The sequence below is a fragment of the Euphorbia lathyris genome, chromosome 5, assembly GCF_963576675.1.
Source record: "Euphorbia lathyris chromosome 5, ddEupLath1.1, whole genome shotgun sequence".
Taxonomy (NCBI): Eukaryota; Viridiplantae; Streptophyta; class Magnoliopsida; order Malpighiales; family Euphorbiaceae; genus Euphorbia; species Euphorbia lathyris.
In genome coordinates this window covers 8,730,286-8,756,841 of record NC_088914.1, presented here as the reverse complement: position 1 = coordinate 8,756,841, position 26,556 = coordinate 8,730,286, and the positions used below count along the sequence as shown (strand labels likewise).

Sequence of the window (26,556 nt, the reverse complement as noted above, 5' to 3'; positions counted from 1 at the left end):
CCGTGAATCTTGGAGATTCACGACGAGTGTTTGCTTCATTTCTCGATCCCCAATCCATCGTAAATTTTGGAGATTCCTGACGAGTGTTTGCTACATTCTTCGATCCCCAATCCGTTGTAAATCTTGGAGATTCCTGACGAGTGTTTGCTTCATTTCTCGATCTCCATTTTGTAGCTAAATGATCTTCCTGACGAGTGTTTCCTTCGTTTCTGGATCCCCATTTACTCACCATACAATCTTCCTTAAAGCTTGGAGATTCCCGACGAGTGTTTCCTTCGTTCCTTAATCCCCATTCCGTCGACAGATTATCTTTCTTAACATTTTGAGATTGAAGATGAGTCTCTTCTTTAAATTTCAATTGCCATTCTATCAAAACATAATCTTCCTCGACGCTTTTCGTTCGTATAACACGTTCGAATTTCGATTCATAGGGGAATAATTCAAGGCAGGAGACAACGCGGAGCCAAACCGAATATACGAAAGGAACCTGACGAATAATTGAAGGAAACCTGTTGACAGCTTCATCAAAATTTCCTGGCAGGATTTCTGCTAACCCGACAAGTTCATCGAACTTGTCGAATGCATATCCAGAGGACGGATAGATCAACTCGAAAACAGATTCCAGGGTGAGAATCCAATAATCGAAGAACGAAAACGTCGCGAAAAGGCGAAATTTGAGGATAAGAACAAGAGGTGAAATAGCAATTGAAAGAAACCTGAGAAGCAATTTTATTATGGAGCTGAAAGGTCCATTGAAATCCTGAGCTTTTATATAAGCTTTATCAGCAATTTTAATGAAAGAATCTCCACAGGTCTTCAATGGCGGACGCCTGGAATTCATCTTGGTGGTTTGTCTTGATTCCTGAGGAAATGAAAATTCAAATAATTAGTTGAAATTAATCAGAAAAATTGATATTTAGTTAGGAATTAAATTAAATTATACCATCAGGAATAATTTTCTGACGGAATCTAGATGAAAGAAATTTAATTGGTCATAAAAATGAAATTTATAGTTTTGGAAATGTAGAAAATGTGAAGAGGAGAGGAATTCATGTGATTTCTAACGTTTTTCTGTCATTTTTCTTATGATTTTTTAGCGACAAAAGTGGATAATTTTGTGGTGGCTATAAATATTAAAAGAAGATTTAGCTTAGTTTTTATTTTCTAAAATTTTCTTAGTTTAACAATAAAATTCCTTTGTTAAAAAAAATAAAATAAAATTCCTTAGACTTTTCTTTGGATAAGATAAAAAAATACTTCTATTTTTGAAATTTTTTTAGAATATTTGGAAAGTAATACATTTATTTAATCAATTAGTGTCACATGTTTATTATTCTATTTTACATAAATCATCTTCTATAGAGTGGTATGCAATAGTATTTTGATTTGATCGGTGCATTATGCAATGGGAAAGTTTGGAACATATCAATTGTCGGTAAGGGCGAGCATCAAGTTGGTATAAGATACACTGTAAGGGATATGGACTCCTTTGATGTTGGATCTACACCACCTACCGGATCAGTAGTCGGTACTGGCTTAAGCGATCTAAAATGCTTATTGTACGATAATAGTTGAAAAGCTAACCTCAAAATGAGTGGTCATAGAGTAATTGAATCAAAAAGCCAGAGTTTTGTAATGACCTTCGTAGAAGGGAAATTCACTTTCATTCAAAAATCCCGGGAAAATGAAAAAAGTGAAATTTGAATTCTCACTTACGATGCATCTTATTCAGACTAGGACTGAGTCTGAGTTGAGCTTATTCCAGACGTTGATCTAATGACTTCAACAGTTCCAGTAGAATAGAAATGAAAAAGGAGGCTTTGTATGATTAATAGGGCTTTCTTCTCTTATGAAATTCACCCTAGTATATTAGAGATTATGAGAGTTGGATATTCAACCTACAAGAAATATAGGCGAATGTCTCCATATGTGTGGAACCTTATGGACACCGAGCTAGACCATAGTGCGTGCTCCTTCTAGGGAGGGGTTTTCTATATAGGGGACCAGCCCACCGACACGTGAAGGAGCCGGAGCCGGTGAAGGAGTTGCCGGAGCAGGTGATGAGGTTGAGGTTGAGATAATTAGATAAGAGGAGAGAGAAGAGAGAGAAAAAATAAGAAAAATAAGAAAATAAAGAGAAATGGAAAAGATGTTGTAATTGATTTTTATTTTGGGGTTTATTTATGATAATTAGATAATAAAGAGGTTAATTTATAAAATAAATAAATATAAGGATAAAATTAACTTTTTTTTTCTTTTGACTTTTAACACCGCTAGTCAAGTTGGACGGTGTTTGCTAACGGAATGAATCTCAAAGTACCGGTTTGTAAATTTTTAAACCACAAAGGTGCCGATCGAAAACAGATGTAACCATAATTGAAAGTGTTTCAATTTTGTTGTTGGTGTTAAGCTAAATTTAATGAGGAAATATGTATAGTGATTTTTATCTATTTCGTTTTGTTCGGTTTAAAACTGATTTGGTTCGATCATATTTCGATTTTACAGATTATTCGGTTCGGTGTCGGTGTCAATAATTTTGGTATACGATTTTTTTAGTTCGGTTTTACTCTGAACCGATACACATCCCTAGACCGAAACCGAACCGACTAATTCAAATACTATGCCGTTTTAATTGAGAATAAGAATTTAGTTTTATTTTATTTTAAGCCCTCTCTCGCCTCTTCCGCGTCTTCCTTCTTTCAATCAGCCTCTCTCAGATCAGATCGACCTTCCTCCGGCCGTCCTCCTTCCAGCAGCAGTTGCAAGGCTTAGCCGAACTCCGATCAAATATTCACTGGCCACAGCGGTGACCACCGTGAAGTTACTCCCAATTTCATTTCATAGCTGGGCTCATCTCTTGTTTATCAATCATCTCTCGTCATCTACATCCTTGAGCAATTGAGAGAGGTTAGTTAATTTCATAATTGAATTTCACTTAAATACTAGGTTTTCTAAAATTGGAAATTTATGAATTGGTGAATTTAAATGTCAATGCTTGCTGTCTGTTGGATTTACCCTTCTTTCGCTGAATCCCCTCCATTAGAAACCCTAATTAGCATGGCGTTTGATTCATTCTCACTGTGTTTGTTGGAAATCATCGTACTTCGCTATTAGTTCACTGGTATAAGCTTAGATGGTTGGTCAATTCAACTGTAACACTTTACGCGTTAAGCTTTGAACCTTTTTTTTTTAAATATTTGTATTCTTAATTGGTGCATTTGGTCGTTCTCTAAGTTTAGTTTTATTTGCTGTAGATTTGGAAAGAGAAGTGATCAGCTTAAGCAGGATTCAGCCATGGTAAAGTGAACTTATTTGAGGAATTTGATTTTGTTTTATAATGCAGTGAATCTTGACATGCGCCCTTTTCGCTTTTTCAGTCTGCACTCTTTAATTTTCATTCGTTTCTTACGGTTGTCCTATTGGGAATATGTACTTGCACTTATGTGAAGATGCACTTTCCGGCAATCCTAGAACAGAGAACAGGGTAAATATCCTCCACTTCTTCAACTTCGAATTTAAATTTTCCGTAGCTATGTTTTAAAGACAGAAATTATTAGCTAAGTAGCTTTGAGGTGCTTTGTTAGGATGCATTTCAAAATAATGGAGAACGTGGAATAGCTTTTTGATAGATTTTTATTCTTTCAAATAGAATTTTTTGTAGTTCTAAATGTATCACAAACATCCATGTGTCCTTTGATTATAGATCCCTGTATTACTGCATATGTTGGCTAGAGCCTTTTAGCTTCTCTTAAGCCTTTCCGTTGTCACTTGATTTGCAGTACAGCGATATTCCAGTCTTTGCCTTTAGTTGAAGCCGCACTTTGACGTTTTTGTGTAATATGCTTATTACTGTTCTACTGCGTTATGTGTGACAAGCACAATGATGTGACTACTTGAGACTCTTGGCAAATTGTTTAGTTTTATGCTGTTTAACTTAATCTCAAACTCATCGAAACTGATAGTAGCTATATAATGATGTTCAGCTAGTTAACTTTAAGAACTACGCTACACCTCTCAAATGTTAAACATACATAAATCTTGTCTGCACTTTGAGAACTTGGGGCTTGGGTGCCTGTTTTAAATTGTTCTTCATAACTTTGCTTGGACCACGTAGGCAACTGATATGCTAATCCTCTAAATTGCTTTCCAGTACATGGGAAGAAATACCATCTATTCTTGAGTCATCATCTTGCGCACCTCAGATGTGATACGTTTTCCCTTTACTTAAATAATTCATTTGACCTGTGCTGCCGGGAAAATGTAGGGACTTGATAATAGCAGTGTGTGGGGGAATGACCGGGAGACTTTTATACTTGCATGCTTTCTATTGGTGAATGGAAAAATAAATTGCAGCTGGCTATGTTCTTGTCTCATGGCCTGATCCTTTATTCTTGTTATGTGAAACTGGTTGAAGTGGCCTCAGACTTAAACTTAAAACGGATTAAGCTGAAATAACTAGTTTTAAATTTTATGTACTAATGCCTGAATTCTTTTGATGGTATCTCTCCTGATGACTTGCCACAATAATAGTGTTTTCCCCAAGAAAATAGTATCCTGCGCATCCCATGACATAAAATGGTTTGAGTCATGTATAATAAGCGGAAGAGCCCGCAGTATAGCCTCTTCCCGGGCCAGCTGCATAATCACGTATCTAGGCAAGGGATTCTTGCACCTTTGAGATTGTGACATCCAAAAAGAGTTCACTTGATACACTGCTGGCATCCAAATTCTTTACCGATACAGATGATGCAACATTTCTAACATTTCGCAGCCCATATCTGGTGCAGGTCATGCAAACTAAGGACCATTTTTTTGTGCAACAAACTATATAGTATTCTGAACAGATACAATGTGTTTAAACTTCATCCCATATCAGTCAAGCTTCACTGTTTTACAACCTACTAAACCTCCCTATCTGTCTTGATAAATGACTAAGATGGTGACAAAAATTATTAATATGAGTGAGAGTGTTACACATCTGGGCCCAGCCCAAGTCCAAGTCTACCAACGATTTACTCATGCTAGGAAGAAGAAAGTGGATTAGTTTTAGACAATTAGATAAATGTTGCTTAGTTTTGTACTTCTGATTTGGCATCATTTGAAGCTTATCTCCCAACTTAAGAGAGGCTAGACTTGTAATCTTTAAGAGTGACAGAACAACAAGCGAATAAAACGTGTTTCAGATTCTAAATATTTTGTTCTTGGGATCATAGGTTCTTTCTTATTGCGCTCTAGCATTTTTAGTCAGCAAAATATGTAAAGGTAGGAAGACTACCAAAGGTCTGGATCTAGGAGACTAAATACAGGACCCTATGACAAGATCCCACTCTCGTACTGCTAAAACACACGGTCTTTCTTTTTGATAAATTTTTGTTATTGTTTCTTCTTCTAATAATGCCTTTGCTTGGACAATCAAATACTTTCTCTTAGACTTTTTCATTGTTGCTTCTTCTAATAATGCCTTTGCTTGGACAATCAAATACTTTATCTTAGACTTTTTCCATTATGAGCTTAAGCTAGTGTTTTTTTCCTTATATTCAATTGGGAGTGGCATTTATGAGATTAATGAATATAATTTGTTCTATGGACAGGTTTCGTGGGTTTTTTTGGAAGGCGGCAAGAATAGGTAGGCTTCCTTGTCTGAATCCCTTGCCATTTCTTTATAGACTGTTGAAAATATATTACATTATCCTCTTTTTTGTTGGCATTTCCTATTCTTATACTACCTATCATTTGGCAAGTAATGTGTATAAATTTTTTCATTTTCCTCCTTGTATTTTGGATTTGTTATTAGAGTGGGCCTGAACTTGTCAAAATATTGGCAGGGGAAGGCTTGCCCCCAGTACACCCTTGTGGTGGGACCCCTCCCCGGACCTCGCTTAAGCGGGGACGCGTAATGCACCGGGCCGCCCTTTTATACATACAATTACAGGTTATTATGTATGTTTCTAACAAATGGAACTTACCTGCAATATTGGGTGCAAAATTACTATAGAATAAATACCCATATAGAGGTCAAGATTAAACTTAAAAAGTTTTCTGAGCTTAAAAGATTTTAGTAAGCATAGTTGGCAACTGTTTTTTAGGGGTGGGGCTGGTTGGCAACTGTTGTTTAGGGGTGGGGCTGGCAAGTAGATTTTGTACTCTGATTATTATGGTGAATTGGTGATATTGAGAGGTGAGAGCAAAGAAAAACAGAAAGATGAGAAACACAAGCTCTTAAAGATTTCAATTAGTTCAAATTGCTTCACTAGATGGTTATTAACAATTTTAGTGTTTGTACCAGTGAATTGGTATAAAGCGAGTTTTACCGTAATGTTCTCTCATTTTACTCGATGATGAATAGTCATGCAATCCTTATGTGATTTAGAACTTTCAAATTGTGGTTGTCATGCTTGGAATTGAAATTAAGGGCTAGCTATTGTGCTACAATGTAATTTACATTATTTTGTCATTAATCGTCTTGAACTCTAATTGCACACACTAGCATGATTTAGAATCTGATAACCTATATTCTGTTGACATAGGTGAGCGTTTGAGCCCTTGGGTGGCTGTAGGGTGCTTCACAATGGGCATGTCAATAATATTTTTCTGAGGAAGAAGCTTCTTTTATGTTTACTCGGAAGTAAGCTCCATCATCCTTTTCACTCCTTTTCGAGTAAATAGCGCACTCATGAAAGTTTGGTGTCACTGTATTATCAGTTGTTTGTTACTAGTGTATTGATAGTCATTGTTTCATGATCATCTTATGGACTTGGTTTGAAGGCATCCCTTTGGAAAATATGGTTTCATTTAGCACTCTAGTTCTCATACAACCATTTGATGATCACATTGTAACGAGTCTTTTGAGGGTAAGAATTACTGTTGGATAACGAACTGCTGAATCATGCTGTTTCTTTTTATTTGTTTTATTATTTTTCGAATGAACCTGAGATTGATGTCAACTGGATAGTTTATATGCCAATGCTACTGGGTGGGATATCAGCTTATGTCACAAGCTATGTAGCATGAGACTGAAAAAGTGAAAATGGGAACGGAGAAATGATATTTCTAAAATATAGGAAACGAGAGTACGAGCAATTAGTAAATAATCGAAGTAGGGAATATTTATAAATAATACAATTTTAAGTTGTGTTTTGCAAAAAGTTCTCATTGAATAAAAGAAAATTAACATAAAATAGATCATATAAGAAAGCATTGAATGTTTCAGTCTTCTTTTAGAAACGCATTTCAGGTTAAGAAACAGGTTTTCAGTCTCTTGAAATTAAATTATAGAAATTAGAAATGTAGCATGAAATATTTTTTACAAGTTTCTAAGAGTTTTATTATTCATAACAATATGGCTTGGTTTCCGAAACGTTCCGATTCCATTATGTGGAAACTTTTTACAATTATATTGTCCATGCTTCATAGGTCATAAATTCTGTGATTCTTGTGGGTAGAAAAATGCCAATCCTCAAACAACATCACTGCATTCCTTGATTTTGCTTGTTGCTAATTGAAACGTTTTGACATAGATTCAAGTATAGTTATTAATGGCGCGCCAGGGGCAGTGCTTAGCGCCTTAACATCCTGAATGGCGCGCGCAGTTGCCCTAGCGCACGCCAAGATGCAGTTGCCAAAGGCGCGTCTCTGGACATAAGTGCACTTTTTAGGGATTTTTAGAGTTTTTATGGTAGCGTCTCTGGACATAAGTGCACTTTTTAGGGATTTTTAGAGTTTTTATGGTAGTTTTAAATTCACGCTTGGATTAGATGTGATCTGAGGGCCCCAAATAAGCAAAAAAAAAAAAAAAAAAAAAAAATTCAACTTTAACTTTAGGGTAAATAATTATAAGGTCCCTATGTTTTTACTTAATACACTAATCAGTCCCTCTGTTTTTAAAAATAATTATATAGTCCTTCAGTTTTTGTTTTCATCAACTCCTTAGTCCTTATGTTTGAATCAATGGTCAAACTATACCAAATAAATTTTAAAATACCAAAATTACCCTTTACTCTATGTTTTAATAATAAAACATCTATTTTTTCTACTTTATGTTTTTTTCTCCCTTTTCCCCAACATAATTTCTACAATATTGAGTAATTAATTTATTAAATTTTATATGATCATATAGTTTAATTTTACTAGCCTAAATTTTATTGACTAAAAAAATGAATAAAAAATATTTCAAAAATTATCAAAATAAGAGCAAAACTATATAAATTCTAAAAAGTAATTTTTATTTATCTTTAATAAATTTTATAAATGAAGAAAAAATATATGATTTTTTTTAAAAAAATATTAATATTTAATGTTGGTTTAAAGACATTATATTAAAAAATAAAAATTTAAGAGAATAAAAATACATTTTTAATGATTAGTATATACAATTATATAAATTTTGGTGTATATATATTTCATAAATTTTATTAAAACTATTTAGATTAAATTTGAAACTAAAAGATAAGTTTTTTTTATGTAAATAAGTAGGGGCAATTTGGACTTTTATCTACAAAAACAAATGGAAGGACTAAAGAGTTGATTAAAATAAAACTTAAGGACCTTATAATAATATGATGGACCTACTAGTATGTTAAGCAAAAACATAAGGACCTTATAATAATATGATGGACCTACTAATATGTTAAGCAAAAACATAAGGACCTTATAATTATTTACCCTTAACTTTATAATATGGGGTTTATCGCATGTAAGGCTTAAATATATCATTTGCCCCCGAACTTGTTCAAAAAGTTTGATTGGTCCTCTAAACTTGTCCAAAAAGCTTGGTTGGCCCCTGAACTTTCAAAGTGTCCTCATAACCCCATCAACTTGCTTTAAATGTCTCGATAGCCCATCAACTTATTTTAAATGTAGTCAATTGTCAAAAAAGTAAGCTGCATGTGAAAGATGTGTCGCACGCACTTTGAAATGTTATTACATAATTCACATAATAGATTAAAACATATTAAAAATGAAGTTCTTACTTGGTCAATTCACCTTTCCCCTATGATATTAGAACCTCATCAACTTGGTCGTTTTACTTTCCTAAGGCGCGTGTAGCACGCCTTCGGTGTGCAACTTACTTCTTTGCCGCCGAGTGATTAATTGACTGCATTTTAAGCAAGTTTGAGGAGGCTATCAAGACATTTTAAGTAAGTTGAGGGGGTTATCGGGACATTTAAAAAGTTCAGATGGCCAATCAAGCGGGGTGATGTATTAAGCCTATATATAACTAAGAATATTGTCATGTTTGGTATTCATTGCATTTTTAGTTTTATAATTTTTATTTTGTAAGTGCGCCTTGTGTCGTTATGGCGCATGCTATAGCCGCGCGTCAAGGCTCTAGGACCCCTAGCGCCTAAGTGCACCATGTCCTTTTAATAACTATAGATTTAAGATTGAGAGAGAGAGATTCTGTAGCAATTTAAAAAGCCAGTATGTTTATAAGTCAGAACAATAGGAATATATCTACACAGACACAAGTTACTTACTGAAGAAGAAGAAGAAGAGAATTAAGCAGCTGAGATTAGGTTCCTATGAGGCTTAAAACCAGTGGGTATACAAGCAATAATATAAACTGTGACCTTATCTTTAAACCTCCTCAAAATCACAACTTTCCCTTCACTCCAATGAACTATTGATACCATCATCTTCTTCAATGGTTTCTTCTGAGAGTTCTCTGTGGCGACTCTCCTGGTTTTCGTGTCTTCACCTTCATCTTCTTCTTCATCTTCGTCTTCCCACTTAAGCGGATAGCTCCTCAGGAACACCCTTCTACTATTGGAGTCTTCTTTTCGGAGATTCCTCGCCCTCGTCCGGTTTTCTTCCATGTTTTTATGATTGTGAAAGTGTTTGATATAGCTTGCTTTTATAGGAATAAGAAAGGATGATGAGGACGGAATAAACATAGGAGATAAGACACAAAACCAAGATTATTCGTTTGTTATACTTGATAATGATGGTATGGTTTTGTCTTTTCTTCTGGACTCTATCAACTACATTATATATATATATATATATATATATATATATATATATATATATATATATAAGTATTTGGTGGGTAGGTTGCATCAACTGTCACCGGAAGTTTTGAAGTTTGGGATGTCAACTTTGGTTTCTTTGAATAATAAAATCATGGCCTAATACATCACCAGCTTAACAGATTGGCTTCCTGAACTTTGTTAATGTCTCAACAGCTTTCTAAATTTGTTTATTTCGTATCACTAGCTCCTTAAACTTGTCAATAGAAGTAGATTAGCTCTTTGCACTTTGCAAATGTCTCACCAGCTCCTTGAACTTGCTTATTCCGTAACAAGTAAATACAAATGAAGATGTATTTTTAGAATTTAGGTTTAATAAGTTTTTGTATTTAGTTGTTATGGAATATAAGTTTAGGGAGCTGGTGAGACACTTGCAAGCTAATCTACTTTTATGGACAAGTTTAAGGAGGTGGTGATATGAAATAAGCAAGTTTAGGAAGCTTGTGAGACTAATAAAGTTCATGGAATCAATCTACTTTTATGGACAAGTTCAGAGAGCTGGTGATGTATTGGGCTTAAAATCATTATACTTCATATTCTGGTTTGATTGACACCCGTTAGCATGAGTTTTTATATTAAGCGTCCAGTCTTTCATGTCACATGAAGGATCCTCGGTTCTTATTTGGATACATGTATTGTGATCCCGCTTAATAATTAAAATAATGAAGTCTCTTATAATATGAGTCCATATTACACATGACAAAATATGTATGGAAGGTCCTCCATTTGACATGGAAAACCGGACACTTTTAATAATTTCCTCATTAGCATATATTCAAGTATCTTTTGTGTCACGTCAATGTCCCGGTAATGTTTATAAATTGTCTGGAATGTGATTTTTGTTAAACAAATCCAAACTTTAGTGACTGGCGATGTAATTTACCTTATACACTGTTTAGTATATAGTAATATAATAATGGCAAAAAGCATCCTGAGACCCCTGATCTTTCATTGTTTGGTGCATTAAGCCATCGATCTTTTATTTAGACACATTAAGCCCCTGATCTTTCACCATTTGGTGCATTAAGCCCTCGATCTTTCATTTAGACACATTAGGCCCTCGATCTTTCATTTAGACACATTGAGCCCTTGATCTTTCATATATGGGTGTATTAGGTCCTTCCATAAATCAATTAATATATAGGTTTATTAAGGACATGTTTGGTGTGACAACAAATGATGTTCTAAAAATAACAAATTCTAAAATAAAAAATATATTATATAAATTAATAAAAAAAATTTAAATAAAAAATTTATTGAACACAATAAAACCTTGTTTTTCGATATTATGTTCTAAAAATAAAAATAATGTTAAAATTGAAGCACATTTTGTGGAAATAAGAAGGGTAATTTTATCAATAACAAGTAACTACAAACAACTGTTCATGAAAAGAGCTTTTCGTGAAAAGTTCCAAAATATTGTAGTGTCCAGAGAAAATACGAAACGCTGCAGTTATATAAACCTAACAAAACATTATTTAAAATTATTGATAAAATTACCCTTCTTATTTCCACAAAATGTGCTTCAATTTTAACATTATTTTTATTTTTAGAACATAATTATCGAAAAACAAGGTTTTATTGTGTTCAATAAATTTTTTATTTTTTATTTAAATTATTTTTATTAATTTGTATAATATATTTTTTATTTTAGAATTTGTTATTTTTAGAACATCATTTGTTGTCACATCAAACATGCCTTTAATAAATATATATATTAATTGATTTACGGAAGGGCCTAATACACTCATATATGAAAGATCAAGGGCTCAATGTGTCTAAATGAAAGATCGAGGGCTTAATGCACCAAATGATGAAAGATCAGGGGCTTAATGTGTCTAAATAAAAGATCGAGGGCTTAATGCACTAAATAATGAAAGATCAGGGGCCTCAGGATACTTTTTGCCTATAATAATAATCTCTATGTTGAGTCTTATGTGATGGATATGCTACTTGTTTTCTCCACCCAAGTCCCTATAGATAATTAGTGTCTTTGTGATCCACGAAAAACGTCGTCGTCTGGAGAAATTGAATTAGGGAAAAAAGATATTAATGCGGTAATTCCTCAATCATTGAAATAATCACCTCTGGTATTATTTAGGGCTAATTACAAATCTAGCCCAATTAAAAGACTCCATTTACATATCTAACCCACTTTGCTTCAATATCACCAAATTAGACACTTTCATCAACTTTGGACAAGAATACCCATATTTCTATTCGATCAATTCTTCTTCTTCGATCGATTCTTCTTCTTCTTTCTTCTTTCTTCTTCGATTGGTTCTTCTTCTTCTTCTTCTTCGGTTCATGTTCTTCAATTTCTGATACCAATCGTTGGTGATTATTGAAGTATTATGTTCAATTTCCCGTAGAAATGGTATGTTTTTAGCTTATATACATGTTTTTCTTGCTAGTCTTGCCTCTTTCTTCATCTGTAATGGTATTGTTTCAATTTCCTCTATTTTCCACCATTTTCCGTCAATTTCCTCCATTGTTGTCGCATTTATGATGAATTTGTCGCATTTTGTCACAAATGCGACACCACTTCACAAATGCAACATCGCTGTCGCATTTTGTCGCAAATGTGACAACTGCTGTCGCATTTTGTCGCAAATGCGACAAAAGCTGTCGCATTTCGTCGCAAATGCGACAAAAGCTGTCGCAGATGCGACAAATCTTGTCGCATTTGCGACGAATTCGTCACAAATGCGACATCACAGCAGTTCAATTGTTAGATTTTTTTTTCTTTCTTATTTTTTAAGATTTCCTTCCTAATCCTCTTCCGTAGACACTAGTTCTTCAAAGGTTGAACGAAACAAAATTTCTTCTCTCTATAAACCACCGTCTTTTCGCCCGTTTGGGATGACGAGAAAGACGTTCAGAATCTGAGAAAGAAGATGAATTGAAATAAGGGTATTCTTGTTCAACGTGGATGAAAGTGTCTAATTTGGTGATATTGAAGCAAAGTGGGTTAGATATGTAAATGGACCCTTTTAGTTGGGCTAGATTTGTAATTAGCCCTATTATTTATTCAGAAATAAGGTTTAAATTTAGGGTTAATTACAAATAATTACCTTGTGGTTTGGCCGATTTGCAGATCCGTACCTGTGATATATATTTTTTTTTTTTGCAAACACAACATTGTGGTTGCAAAATTTTACATGTTTATTTTACTTTGCCAAATTTGGTTGATAACGACCTCAAAATGAAAACTTTCAAGAATTAAAGTTGTTTAGTATCATATTTACTATGGAGCCATAATTTTAATTTTTCAAAATCATCATTTTTTGAGTTCTCTTTCTAAACATTATCTTTCTCTCTCATAAAAAACACCACCTAAATAACTTCAAACCTAAAAAATTTGAATAATTAAAGTTGTTTAAAATATCATGTAACTTTTGAAAATTTTCACTTCGAGGTCGTTATCGATCAAATTCTGACAAAATGAACTCAAATGCAAAGTTTTACAAATTATAGGATTGTGTTTGCAAAAAAAAAAAAAAAAATCTCATAGGTACCGATCCGCAAATCGGTCAAACCACAAAGTAGTTATTTGTAATTAATCTTTAAATTTATTTCTAAAAAGTTGAATTTTTCTCTAATCGTTTGTACGTATTTTTGCTCACGCTGTAGAATTTTTAGTACAATTTTATCCCCGTAACAATAAATTTTGTTCGATTTTACTATTTTTTAAGTAAATACCAAGGAAAACTAGCAACAGTAGTATGTTTTCTAATTCTTACAGGGTTAAATGCACTATTTTCATTTAAATAAAATCATTCTAACTTAGAATTTTGTCTCAATTAATTTATTTCGGCGATTTTAAGAGCAAAAAAACATTGGAAAAATAATGTGAATGCTACATTAGTAGTAATCAATTTTAACTGCTGATCGAAACAACATGTCTACCACTTAAACGATACATGGTTGGCACTTAACTGACACATAATGAAATTGAAATTCACATATAATAAGGTTATTGAACACTCCCTTAATGTTGCTTGTCACATACTCCATCCGGTTCATATTAAATGTCATTTTAGAGAGTTGCATAGAAATTAAGGATATTAGAGAAAAGACATTGTTGCCCTTTATTTATTGATTCCACTATTTATTTATTCTATAATAAGTTTATTGTTCTAATTAATTTTTATAAACTCACGTTTTATAGCAGGAAAAAAGATGACTTAACGTGTACTGATCATATAAAATGGCATGTTTAATAAAACAAAAAAGAATCATTAGAAAGACATGTAATATGAAACGGAGGTAGTATTTTCTAAAAAAAATAGGGTAAATAATTTATTAGTCCTCATTTTTTTTACGTAATCCGTCTATTTTGAAAAACACATTAGTAGGTCCATATCTTTTATTAATATTAACCCTTTGGCTCTTTTGTCTATTTTTTTAAAGATTTTTAACCGAACATATCTTAGCTTTCAGAACAGCTATAGTACAATGTTATTTCTTGTCTGTTTGTTTAGACCAAATATAACGGTTAAAATCTTAAAAAAAAAAGACAGAAGGACCAACGGGTTAACAATGACGAAGGATAAAGATCTTATAATGTGTTTTTCAAAATAGCAGGATTAAACAGTATGTTAGCTAAAAAGGAGGTGACTAATAAATTAGTTACCAAAAAAATATTACTTAACATGTGATTTAGTGCTTATTTGCTTCCATTTGTTGGGAACTATTTGCCGTCATGGGATTCAACATTTGGAACATATATCGTGGAGCTTCGTTGGAAAAAGAAAAAACTATTGCCCGGTGAAGGCACGTCATAAATTTATTATTGATTAGTGATTTCAACAAGCTAAAAAACTAGTGAAATTTATGGGTAAATTACATTCATGGGTACTGAACTTCATCCATTTTAATATTAGAGTTATTGAATTTCAAAATTTTTAACAGTATAACCATTAAAGTTTACATCTTTTAATACCAATGGCCACTCAACGTCTCAAAACAACCGTTAATGGTCTCAAAATTAAAAATTCTAAGATTTAATGATATTTTAAGAAACTTTAATTCTTGAAAATTTTCGTTTTGAGGTCATTTAGGTGTTGCTTGGTTAGGAGAGAGGGTGGATTTTTAGAGAGAGAAAGTTCCAAAAAGGTGATTTTGGAAAATAAAAAACGTGGTTTCATGGTAAATGTCGTTCTGAACAACTTTAATTTTTGAATATTTTCATTTTGAGATCGTTAACGGCCATTTTGAGAAGTTAGTTAAAGTTGAGTGACCACTGATATTAAAAAGTGTAAAGTTTAGTGATCATATAGTTAAAAATTGAACCTCAGTGGCCACATTATTAAAATAGATAAAGTTCAGTGGTCATGGGTGTAATTTACCTTCATCTTCTCAATCTCATATTCGTTACAATCTAGTAGGTAATTTAAACTGAAGAAGAACAAACAAAATTCTAAAAAGATCATGTTTCGATAGTTGCAATATTCATTAGAAATCTCTTCAATGCAAAATCAAATAGCTAAGCACAATGAAGAAAATAGAAACTAATAGAATCGAAACTCGATTTTCATATAGTCTCAACAAAGAAGACAATGAGAAAAATTGTAGTACACTAAATAGAATTAAAATAGTTCTCATTTTATGATTTGCGAAGCTATATTTGGTTCTCATTTATGACCGGTTCACATTTAATGAAATGAGAAGTAAAAAAGTTTATTAATTCATAAAATGCGAACTAAAATAAAATGAGAAGCAATAATCATGATGGATGTCAAGTACAATTTTGGCTTTTCTCTATAGGTATTAGTTATTTCCAGCTTAGTTTAAAATGTTAGGATGCAAACTGTTGGGCTTGGCCCAATTTTTAATTTATGAAAATGAGTCCATGTCTTTATATTTTAGGATGGAAAGTATCCCACATTGCTTTCAAAGCACTTGGTGGAGATACTTATGGCCCTCACACACTTGGGGTGTGGCCAAGATGTACCCATTTTTGTGAAAGGGTGATGACGTACCTCTTGCTTGACCACCACATACGCGTGCCGTCCGTCCGTCCGAACCGGGTTGGGTTGGGTTGGACCGTATAATTTTTTATTAAAAAAATTAATAATATTTTATTATTATTATTTTATTAAATTTCGTATTTAATTTTTATTTAATTAAATACAGTCTCTGAATTAGTCTTTTCTTAACGTTTATGATTAATAGTAAAAAATAAAGAGAGTACAACTCTAATCCAACTATACCAAAAGATAACTACGATATATAAAAGGGTAAATTATAAAACTAGATCAAATGGGAGGCCCATTTATATATTTAATCAATTTAATCAACTTACTACATATCTAGATTGTTTTTGTGTGACCTTCTCATAATACCCTCAATATTTACGCGCGTCTGTCTTTCTCTCGTCTGATTTCGCAGATTCGATCTTATGCGAAGCCTGCGAAGCTAATGTTTGGGTTTACTTGATGAATTTAATTAGCATATGCGAAACCTGCGAAGCTAATGTTTGGTTTAGTTGATGAATTTAATTAGCATATGCGAAGCCTGGATGTGTTTTTAAGCTAAACAACAACGGATTCTAACATTAAAATCATAACATTATCAAAATTTACAACAAGATTGCCACGATAACAACATTAAAATCATAAAATTATCAAAATTTACAACAAGATTGTCACAATAAACTCCTAACAAAACACTTTAAAGTGAACCTGACTAATTTGGACGAAAATTTCTCTCTCTACAGGAAGTCCAGACCTTTTGGGATGAGAAATGGAAGTCCAGACCTTTTGGGATGGACGTGTCCCACGATGCACACCAAGATTGACACAATCTCTCCAAACCAGTCATTTCAAAGTGAATGTGCCAATCTTGAGGGAAATTTCTCCCTATACATGAAGGAAAGTCATCTTCCCTGCATCCGAGGACGCCGCCTTCTAGAAAGGGATGTTATGTAATCAACCACCTTCAGGAAAAATTAATCGTGTTAGGCAGGGTAAAAGACGATTTTGGCTTCGCGAAATGAGGATTAGCGAAGCATGCGAATGTAAATGTGCAGGGAAAGAGATGATTTTACTTCGCTAATCGATGTTTTCGCGAGCTATGCGAGGTCTGAAACGTGATGATCTACGTCGCATATCGATACTTTCGCGAAGTCTGTGAGTGAAATCATGAAATTTTCTACTCGCAGACTTCGCGAACTAATTGATTCGCGAAGTAGATCGTCACATTTTAGGCTCTTTCTCTTCGCAGATCTTCGCGAAATCATCGACTACGCAAAGTGATTTCATAGAAAAACGCAGAAAAAACAACAGACACTTACATTTTTCGTGCCTTTCACCCTTAAAAGCGACAATAACGATATGATAAACTGGGAAAAACGATGGAAATAACATAGACTAACCATTTCTTTGATGGTAACAAGAAGAAAGAAACCAAGTAACGAGCAGGAACATGAAGATGAAGAACCATGGCTTCGTTTTCTAGGATTATGAAGTTGCAGAATCAAGAGATGAAGAGAGGAAAAAGAGAAATACATTGTGATTTGGAGAAATGGTGCAGATTTCGTGCAATTTAAAGGAAGATAGGAAGATCAAAAGTCTTGGAATCATTAATGGAGGAGCCAACAGCCGTTTTGCGCACCCAAAGAGAAGAGGGGAGAGAACGTTCGCGTAAGAGGAAGTGGGAAGGTTAGGGGTATTATGGAAAAGTCACACAAAATCAGTCTAGATTGTTGGTCCCGTGTGATTAGTTCCAGGGGTGGGGGGGGTAGGAACTAATGTAACTTTTTCGCTAAATAATGCTGACTTGATTATTTCTTTAAGTTACTTAACTTAGTTTAGGTCAGAACGGCCGAGAAATGTAAGACAGCTTTAGTCAGATGCTGACTAGAACTGTTTTACTTGTGAGTTGGGAATTAACACTTGAGGCCAGCTTCCAACTCAGCACCAAGATTACTCAGTGTCAGCTTTTACAATTTATATCCTGAGCAATTTAATCAGACAACACATATATCGATATATTGAGAGAGAGTTAGAAATTACTCAGCACGACTTATCCTGGTTCGGCCTCTCCGCCTACGTCTAGTCCCCAGAGTCCCTCCGGGCTTTTTCAATCCAATACTGAGCTCTTTAATGGTAGAGCACAAACCGTTTACAAGGCAGTTGAACATGCAAGAGTACCTTCCTCTATTCGTCTACTCAACTCCTACTAAGTGCTATAACCGAACACCTAGATTTCTCTACCACTGAGTACTTAAAACCGAATACTCAGCACCACTCTCTCAATTTTACAATTGATACAAACTTGTTCTTTCTAGATGAAGAACACTTTAGATGATTACAAAATCAATCTAGCTTTTACACAGAAATAGAAGTTTGGTGTAAGATCTTTTTCTTGTTTGAATGTGTTTTGTATCTTTTCTCTTTTTCTCGTGTATTTTTCTTGGCAAAATCGGCTATATATCCAAGCATGAACTTGTCCTTTTATAGTTGAAATCTGAACGCACAATCATTTGAGTCCGGAATTATCCATTGGATTCAAACGACTCTTTCTTGCGACATTGTTCTGGTCAGCTTCAGATTTGCAGGTCAATCCTCTCGTCTGAATTTCGCAGGCGTCAGACTTGTCTTCTTCCCGCAGGTGTGTCTTCTAGTGCCAGTTCGTCTTTTAGCCAACGGACAGTGGACCCATGCATCTCGAAATTGACTCTGTGCGTAATTCCAAGGTTTCTATTATTGGTGCAGACAGTTGTCGGATCTTGTCTTCTAGCAAACGGATCATTCATGTTGTCCTGACGAACACTCAGCTTGACTTTATTGACGTTGCTTTTGTTCTTTGTTCCTGAGTCACTCTTACTCAGCTTCCGTGGTCAGCTTCGTCTGCAAGCTTTATTTTAGAGAAGGACTTTTCTTCTTTGATACTGAGTTATGTTACACTCAGTTTCTTTGGTCAGCTTCATCTTTAAATATTTGTTCTGAAGATGGCTTTTCTTCTGTTATGCTGAGTTGCACTCCACTAAGCTTGTGTTGTGTTCTCATGCTGACTTCGTCCTGCCTTACTTTTTGATTCTGTTTTCATTTATACTTATACTCAACATTGAACAAACATATTAGTACAATTAACTCAAAGCACTTAAATTTAATTGCCCCTTAATCATGGATTAACTTAAATAATTTTGTTAAATCAAAATCATGTGGAAATGTGTTTCAACAAACTCTCCCATTTTGATGTTGGCAAAATGTTTAATTAATGGAACTCAGCATTGAGATTCCCCATGATTGAAATTCTTTTTATGCTTCTAAAGTTACTCCCCCATAAGGGATACATCTATTGACTTAACTTAACTCTAAACCTTCTAAGATTTAATCGAGAAAAATTAAGATATGCCTATACTGACTTAGTTCAATTCTAGACATTCCAAGATCTAATTCAGATGAGCCTAGGTCAGCTTTCAGAAGAGATCAATGCTTGAAATATGTGTTTACTCAGTTTGATACATGGATAGTTTAGGTATCAGAGTTTATGGAGGGATGCATCAGAGCTAATGTGTACTGAGTATGTTCCATTTTAATTTTGTTTGTTTGTTCAATTAAGACAGTGTTGGAAAAATAGGCTAACGTATAGCAGCAGAAATATAAAAATTTTAACCTGTTTCCATTAACCCCAAGATCCGTTAATCCTTATTTCATATAAAGAGGGATAGAAGGAAAAACCTTTTGGAGTTCTATCTACCGTTGCAAACGAAGTGCCCACAACTTTCAAAGAGATGGAAACTGTCTACCAATCTGCCCCTACCCGAACGGACCTTCCAGACCTCCTAACGACAATCCCTTCGGTGGAAACATGGAAGAATATGTCTAGAAGCTCCTGTCCAAACATCGCGGCGATCCGACGGTTCAATCTCCGGGAATCCGCGAAATCGTGAACTGACCTGATGTAGGAGTAGCAAAACGAATTTCTCCCTTTTGTTTGTTTTTCTTCTTTTATGAACACAATAAAACAAAACAAGTAAACGATTAGAAATCAACCGATCAATAGCAACCAAAATAGATTGCCTCTAATTAATCAACACAAGATCAAGGATAAAGAGAAAGAGATGAAATCAATTGAATCGGTAGGAAGCGGTGGATTATTTCGTCCTCAACAAGGAGTGTCGAAATTCTCTCTCCCGATTGCACTGTGTATTTCGAAAATTACACTAGGGTTTTTGGCTTGTGTTGGCTGAAATTCCTATATAGGGGGTATTTATAATCTCTTGTATCTAATCCCTAGTTAGATAGAATTAGGTCACTAAATAGGAATTCAATTCGGAATAGAATTCCTAATTATTATCTCATTATATATCTAATATATTAAGGATAATAATAATAACCTTATTGGATAATAATAGGAGTATTATAATCTAATTAGAACTCCTAACTTATTTATCTTTTAATTAATTTAATTCATAATCCTAATCTAATTAGGATTGATTAAAATCAAATTAATCATTCATGTATTTATACATGAATTTCGACCCCCTATGGTCCATGGGCCTCATTGGGCTCAGTTGGGCTTCCATCAATTAATTAACATCTATATCTCTTTTAGGTTCCAAGTCTTATGTGTGACCCATTAGGTTCCTATTGCTTCTGGCCGTATGCAACTATTAAATTAATTTTCAAAGAATTATATTTAATCTTTGCATAACGGAATGATGTACAGAGTATGTGATTAGCAAGTCCGTAATCATTCCCCCAGAGCCATAAGAAGACAGGTTGATTCTGTCGTTAACCTTTCCGTATTAGTTACAGTATAATTCGATCCTTTATCAACTACATCCTGAACTGAATCTTATGACTATGGATGATGTCAAGTCACATATAGCGAGACGTTCGTTTTACTTGTACAGGCCGAGTCAACTCAAATAGATAGGTTAAGTGAAATCTGTATTTCAAGTTTTAAGCTATCACCTTGCAAGGATTTAGAGTCGAGTCTTCCACAAGCGATCCTTGGATGTATCTCCCATTTATCGGGAGTGATAAATGCTCAATCCAATGTATAACTATCCTGAAATTACCTCCTGTGACACCCAACTTTTGTTGTTCACACCCCAGAGTCATCTCTGTTAAGGATCGTGTTACAACAGGATCAAAGTCTCACATTCAGTAATTCAGAATGACCAATTAACATTCCTTTGAGTCTGAGGATTAGTTATACCTATTAATACCAATGAGATGAACAGGTGACAAGGATGAATCTACCCATCATGTTATCTCAAATCGGATCCCCAATCCTAATGAACTCCCTTTCATTGGATCCACGTAACTGTCCAGATATCTATATATATGAAGCTTGTGAGATCAGCTTTCTGTCGGACAGAAGACATTGTTACATGCAAGTCTCAATAGTGATATGTCAATCCTGGGCATATCACTTGACTTGGGGTGGTTTTAAGTTTATTAGTTTATCATAAAGTTTGGTCTCACTTCATGCTTGTATGAACACTTTATGATCACTTTAAACAAACTTGAGGATTTCCTTTTATTAGACTTTATTTAGTGCTTAAAAGGGATTGCCTTTATATAGTTATAAAACATATATCTCATTAAAACAAATGATATAAAGAACACTTCATTTACATTAAGTTTGTATCCTAGAACAATTGTCTATAGGACACTAAACCCCAACATACTCCCACATGGACTAAAGTCAATTGTTTCTAAAACTTATCCCAATAGAAGTTAGATGACGATCATGTACTCTCTGGGTTAAGGGCTTTGTCAACGGATCTGCAACGTTGTCCTCTGTAGGTACTCTTTCTATTCTCACATCTCCTCTAGCCACAATCTCTCTTACGATGTGGTATCGCTTTAGGTAATGCTTAGATGCATTATGAGATCGTGGTTCCTTTGCTTGCGCAATGGCTCTATTGTTATCACAATACAGTGTAATGGGATTTACAATGTCAGGCACCACACCAAGTTCTGTAATGAACTTTCTAATCCAAACCGCTTCCTTTGCTGCTTCTGCAGCTGCGATATACTCTGACTCGATCGTATAGAAAGCTACGCTTCCCTGCTTGGAACTCTTCCAGCTGACCGCGCCCCCATTCAAGATAAACAGGTATTCTGATTGGGATTTAAAATCATTCTCATCTGTGAGATGACTTGCGTTTGAAAATCCTTCTATTTTCAGATCACCTTCTCCGTACACTAGGAACATATCTTTAGTTCTTCTCAAGTACTTAAGAATGTTCTTGACGGCAATCCAATGCTCGTCTCCCGGATTTCCTTGGTAACGACTCGTTATACTTAACGCGAACGCTACCTCAGGTCTAGTGCATAGCATAACATACATAATCGAACCGATTGCGCTGGCGTACGGGACTACAGCCATGCGTCTTTTGTCATCATCGGTTTTAGGACATTGATGATTGTTTAACTTTACTCCATGTAGCATGGGTAAGTTACCTCGTTTCGATTCAAGCATGCTAAACCGATTTAGCACCTTTTCAATGTATGTAGCATGTGAAAGACCAAGCAGTCTTCTCGATCTATCTCTGTAGATCTTTATACCAAGTATATAAGCTGCTTCACCAAGGTCTTTCATTGAGAAGTTACCAAATAACCATACTTTTACCGACTGTAGTAGAGCAATGTCATTTCCCATTAATAATATATCGTCCACATATAGTATGAGAAATGCTATAGAGCTCCCACTTGCTTTCTTGTAAATGCAAGCTTCTTCGCAATTTTGTTCGAAACCAAATTGTTTTATGGTTTCGTCAAAACGCTTATTCCAGCTTCTTGATGCTTGCTTGAGTCCATAAATGGATCTCTGACGTTTGCAAACTTTGTTTGCATCCTTTGATATGAAACCTTCAGGTTGCATCATATATACATCCTCAAGCAGGTTTCCGTTTAGGAAAGTTGTTTTCACATCCATTTGCCAAATCTCATAATCGTAGTGAGCGGCAAAAGCAAGCATGATTCTGATTGATTTGGACATAGCCACAGGAGAGAAAGTTTCATCATAATCAATTCCTTGCTTCTGACGATATCCTTTCGCTACTAACCTAGCTTTGTAGGTGCTAACCTTTCCATCCACGTCAGTCTTCTTTTTGAAGATCCACTTGCACCCAATGGGTTTTATCCCTTCGGGTGGATCAACCAAAGTCCACACTTGGTTAGTATACATGGAATCCATTTCAGAATCCATGGCCTCAAGCCATGCTTTAGAATCTGGACTAGTAAGAGCCTCTTCGTAGTTTTCGGGTTCGTCGTCTAACACGGGAACCTCATTATCATCTCCCACTAGAAAACCATATCTAACTGGGAGTTCACGAACTCTTTGTGATCTACGAATAGGTGGCACTGGAGTCTCATCTAATGGGACTTCTTCGGGTACCTCAACCACCTCTGTTGTTTCAGTCGGTGTTTCTTCTTCTTGAACTTCATCAAGTTCAATCATGCTTCCCTTTTGTGTTTCTTCGAGAAACTCTTTCTCTAAGAAGGTTGCGTGCTTGGATACTATTACTTTCTGATCATCTGGATGATAGAAGAATATCCCATAGTTTCCTTAGGGTATCCAATGAAGAAAATTTATCAGATTTCGAATCTAGTTTGTCGGACGCAATGCGTTTGACAAATGCTGAACAACCCCATACTCTCATAAATGAAAACACGGGTTTCCTACCAACGAACAATTCATATGGTGTGGAACTAGCGGATTTAGTTGGTACTCGATTTAGGGTGAAGAGGGCAGTTTCTAAGGCATAGCCCCAGAACGTCTTTGGAAGTAAGGCCATGCTCATCATGGATCGTACCATATCTAGTAGGGTACGGTTTCTCCTCTCGGATACACCATTGTGTTGTGGTGTATAGGGAGGTGTCCATTGTGAGCATATTCCACATTCAGTTAGATAATTCAGAAAATCATCTAAAAGATATTCGCCACCTCGATCTGATCGAAGTGTCTTTATTTTCTTTCCTAATTGATTTTCTACTTCATTCTTGAAGCATTTGAATTTCTCAAAAGCTTCTGATTTGTGCTTCATCAAGTAGATGTAACCATATCGGGTATGGTCATCTATGAAGCTTATGAAGAATCTGAATCCTCCTCTTGCTTGGACTGACATAGGACCGCATACATCTGAATGAATAAGTCCTAGAGTGTCTGATACACGCTCACCTTTATTGCTAAAGGGTGTCTTTGTCATTTTACCTTTTAAACATGATTCACATGTTTCCAATGATTCATGATCGATTGGATCTATAAGCCCATCTGAATGTAGTTTTAGCATGCGTCTCTTGTTTATATGGCCTAAATGACAATGCCACAAGTAAGTTGAATTATCTAGCTTATGTCTTTTGGTATCAATTGCGAAAACAGAAATTTTGTCATCTAACACATAAATCCCATTTTGTGATATTCCTGAAAAATAAAAGATCGAATCTTTATAAAAATCGCAATGTTTGTCTTTTATTGAAATATGAAAACCGTCGTCAACAAGACGGCTAATAGAAATAATGTTGCGAGACATTTGTGGAACATACAAACAGTTCCTTAATTCTATTACAAGCCTAGAGGGCAAATTCAAAACATAATCTCCAATTGCGAGGGCGGCAACTCTTGCTCCATTCCCTACTCGCAAGTTTATGCTTCCTTTCTTTAGTTCCTTAGTCTGTTTTAGCTCCTGCATATTTGTACAAATATGAGATCCACATCCGGTATCAAGTACCCAAGATTCAGACTGTGAAACTGTATTTATTTCAATATAAAACATACCAGATGTTGAAGCACCGCCATTTCCCTTCTTGAGGGAGGCTAGGTACTCCTTGCAGTTCCTCTTCCAATGCCCATCTTTACCACAGAAGTGGCACTCTCCTTTGGGCTTCTTCACTTCCTTTCCCTTAGTTTTGTTGGGCACGACTTTCTTACCTTTCTTGGGATATTTAGGATTGGGAGAATTCCCTTTCCTCTTCTTTGATCCCTCTATGACAAGAGCCGGTATGGCTTTGTCTTTCTTCATATTGGGCTCAACTGACTTGAGCATATTTGCAAGTCATTCATCTGATAGTTCATGATGAACTGTGAATAACTCTCTGGGAGGGATTGAAGAATTAAGTCTATGCTTAATTCGTTATCCATCACAAATCCAATACTAGAAAGTTTGGTAATGTAGCCAATCATCTTGACACAATGTGTCATGACAGATGTGCCCTCTTGCATCCTGCAACGATATAGCAACTTGGATATCTCATAGCGTTCGCACCTGGTCTGTTTCCCAAACAATTCCTTTAGGTGCATGATGATGGAATAGGCATCCATTTCCTCATGTTGCCTTTGTAATTCCGGTGTCATCGATGCAAGTATGATGCATCCGGCATGATCATCATCAGCCTTGTGCTTCTGGTAAGAATCAATTTCCTCAATGGGAGCATCATCAGCAGGGAGAGGGGGTATCGATGTATCAAGTACATACCCTATTTTATCGAACTTCAAAACGATTTTGAGATTACGAAACCAGTCGGTGAAGTTTGAACCATTCAGTTTGTTATCGGTAAGAATGTTTTGCAGATTGGTTTTAGTCATGATTTTAAGAGTGTGTTTAATTAAACCTGAGAGTGAGAAAGAGTAAACGTATGTCATTCATTTGCTTAAAGTATATCAATCTAAAATTATAGGCCTTTTAGTTTATTTTAGATTGCTCCCACTATTTTGCCAAATTAATAGCCCTCCATATTAATTCGAAGAATTTCATAAATCCTTTAGTGAGCTAGGATCCTAACTCCTGAGATTTCGCCTTGAGTTTACTCAACAAGCTAGTCTCATTCATCAGGTAGATTCATGTAATCAATCACATCCTTAATGTGATTCCTAGGTTATTGGGTTACTAACCACATTAGTAACTAATATGCTATTCATATTAATCCCAACCATATTGCCCATTAGTTTATGACAACATGAGTTTACTCATCCAATTATCATAATCTAATTTAAGTATTACCTCATATTCATGAAAAATGATTTTCGATAATTCAGGTGTTACCGTAAGACCCCGAGCTTGAGTTTACTCAACAACCCAAAGGCCCTCAGTACTGCCGGCTGAATTATAATATTAGGGAGGGGCAACCGATTTTAATAACTTGCTTATTTACTTAACTTTTTAATGAGGGATTTTATTTTAGGTCTCATAATCTAACTTAGTCTTGATTTGCTTTAGCATTCATCAGACACATACATTCACATACATTGGCATTATGGACATATCATCTAAATTATTCCGTCGAGCCAGAGACGGAATAAAAGGGCAAACCTAAGGAAATACTAACTATTACATATTTCTCTTTAGGTCCTCCGTCTTCTCCATGACGCCTTGAAATTACATATTAATTTCTATACTACTAAAGAAAACTTCAATTGAATTGAAGGGAATTAGATGAGAGGAGAAATTACAATAGATAGTAGAAAGGCAGGACTCGCAGGCCCTATTTCAAAAATACCAAAAGACTAAAAGAGGGTCCAAATATGTCCATAACTCCAAACATGCATAGACTCAATTAAATAA

At 35.0% G+C, this 26,556-nt stretch overlaps 1 protein-coding gene across 1 annotated transcript; it reads left to right on the top strand.

Moving 5' to 3' along the window:
- The first annotated feature begins 2,661 nt into the window (after window positions 1-2,661).
- Window positions 2,662-6,876, top strand: LOC136231226 (uncharacterized). Its single transcript, XM_066020540.1, has 5 exons — window positions 2,662-2,907; window positions 3,255-3,297; window positions 3,378-3,484; window positions 5,592-5,626; window positions 6,528-6,876. Exons 2-5 carry the CDS (start codon window positions 3,295-3,297, stop codon window positions 6,593-6,595), a joined length of 213 nt encoding a protein of 70 aa, XP_065876612.1. The 5' UTR covers window positions 2,662-2,907; window positions 3,255-3,294; the 3' UTR covers window positions 6,596-6,876.
- Window positions 6,877-26,556: the final 19,680 nt, after the last annotated feature.

Bases quoted from the DNA above. Each gene is read 5' to 3' on its own strand.
- LOC136231226 (XM_066020540.1), top strand. The intron at 3,485-5,591 runs GTAAATATCCTC...TTCTATGGACAG, and splicing joins ATCCTAGAACAGAGAACAGG to GTTTCGTGGGTTTTTTTGGA. The intron at 5,627-6,527 runs GTAGGCTTCCTT...CTGTTGACATAG, and splicing joins TTGGAAGGCGGCAAGAATAG to GTGAGCGTTTGAGCCCTTGG.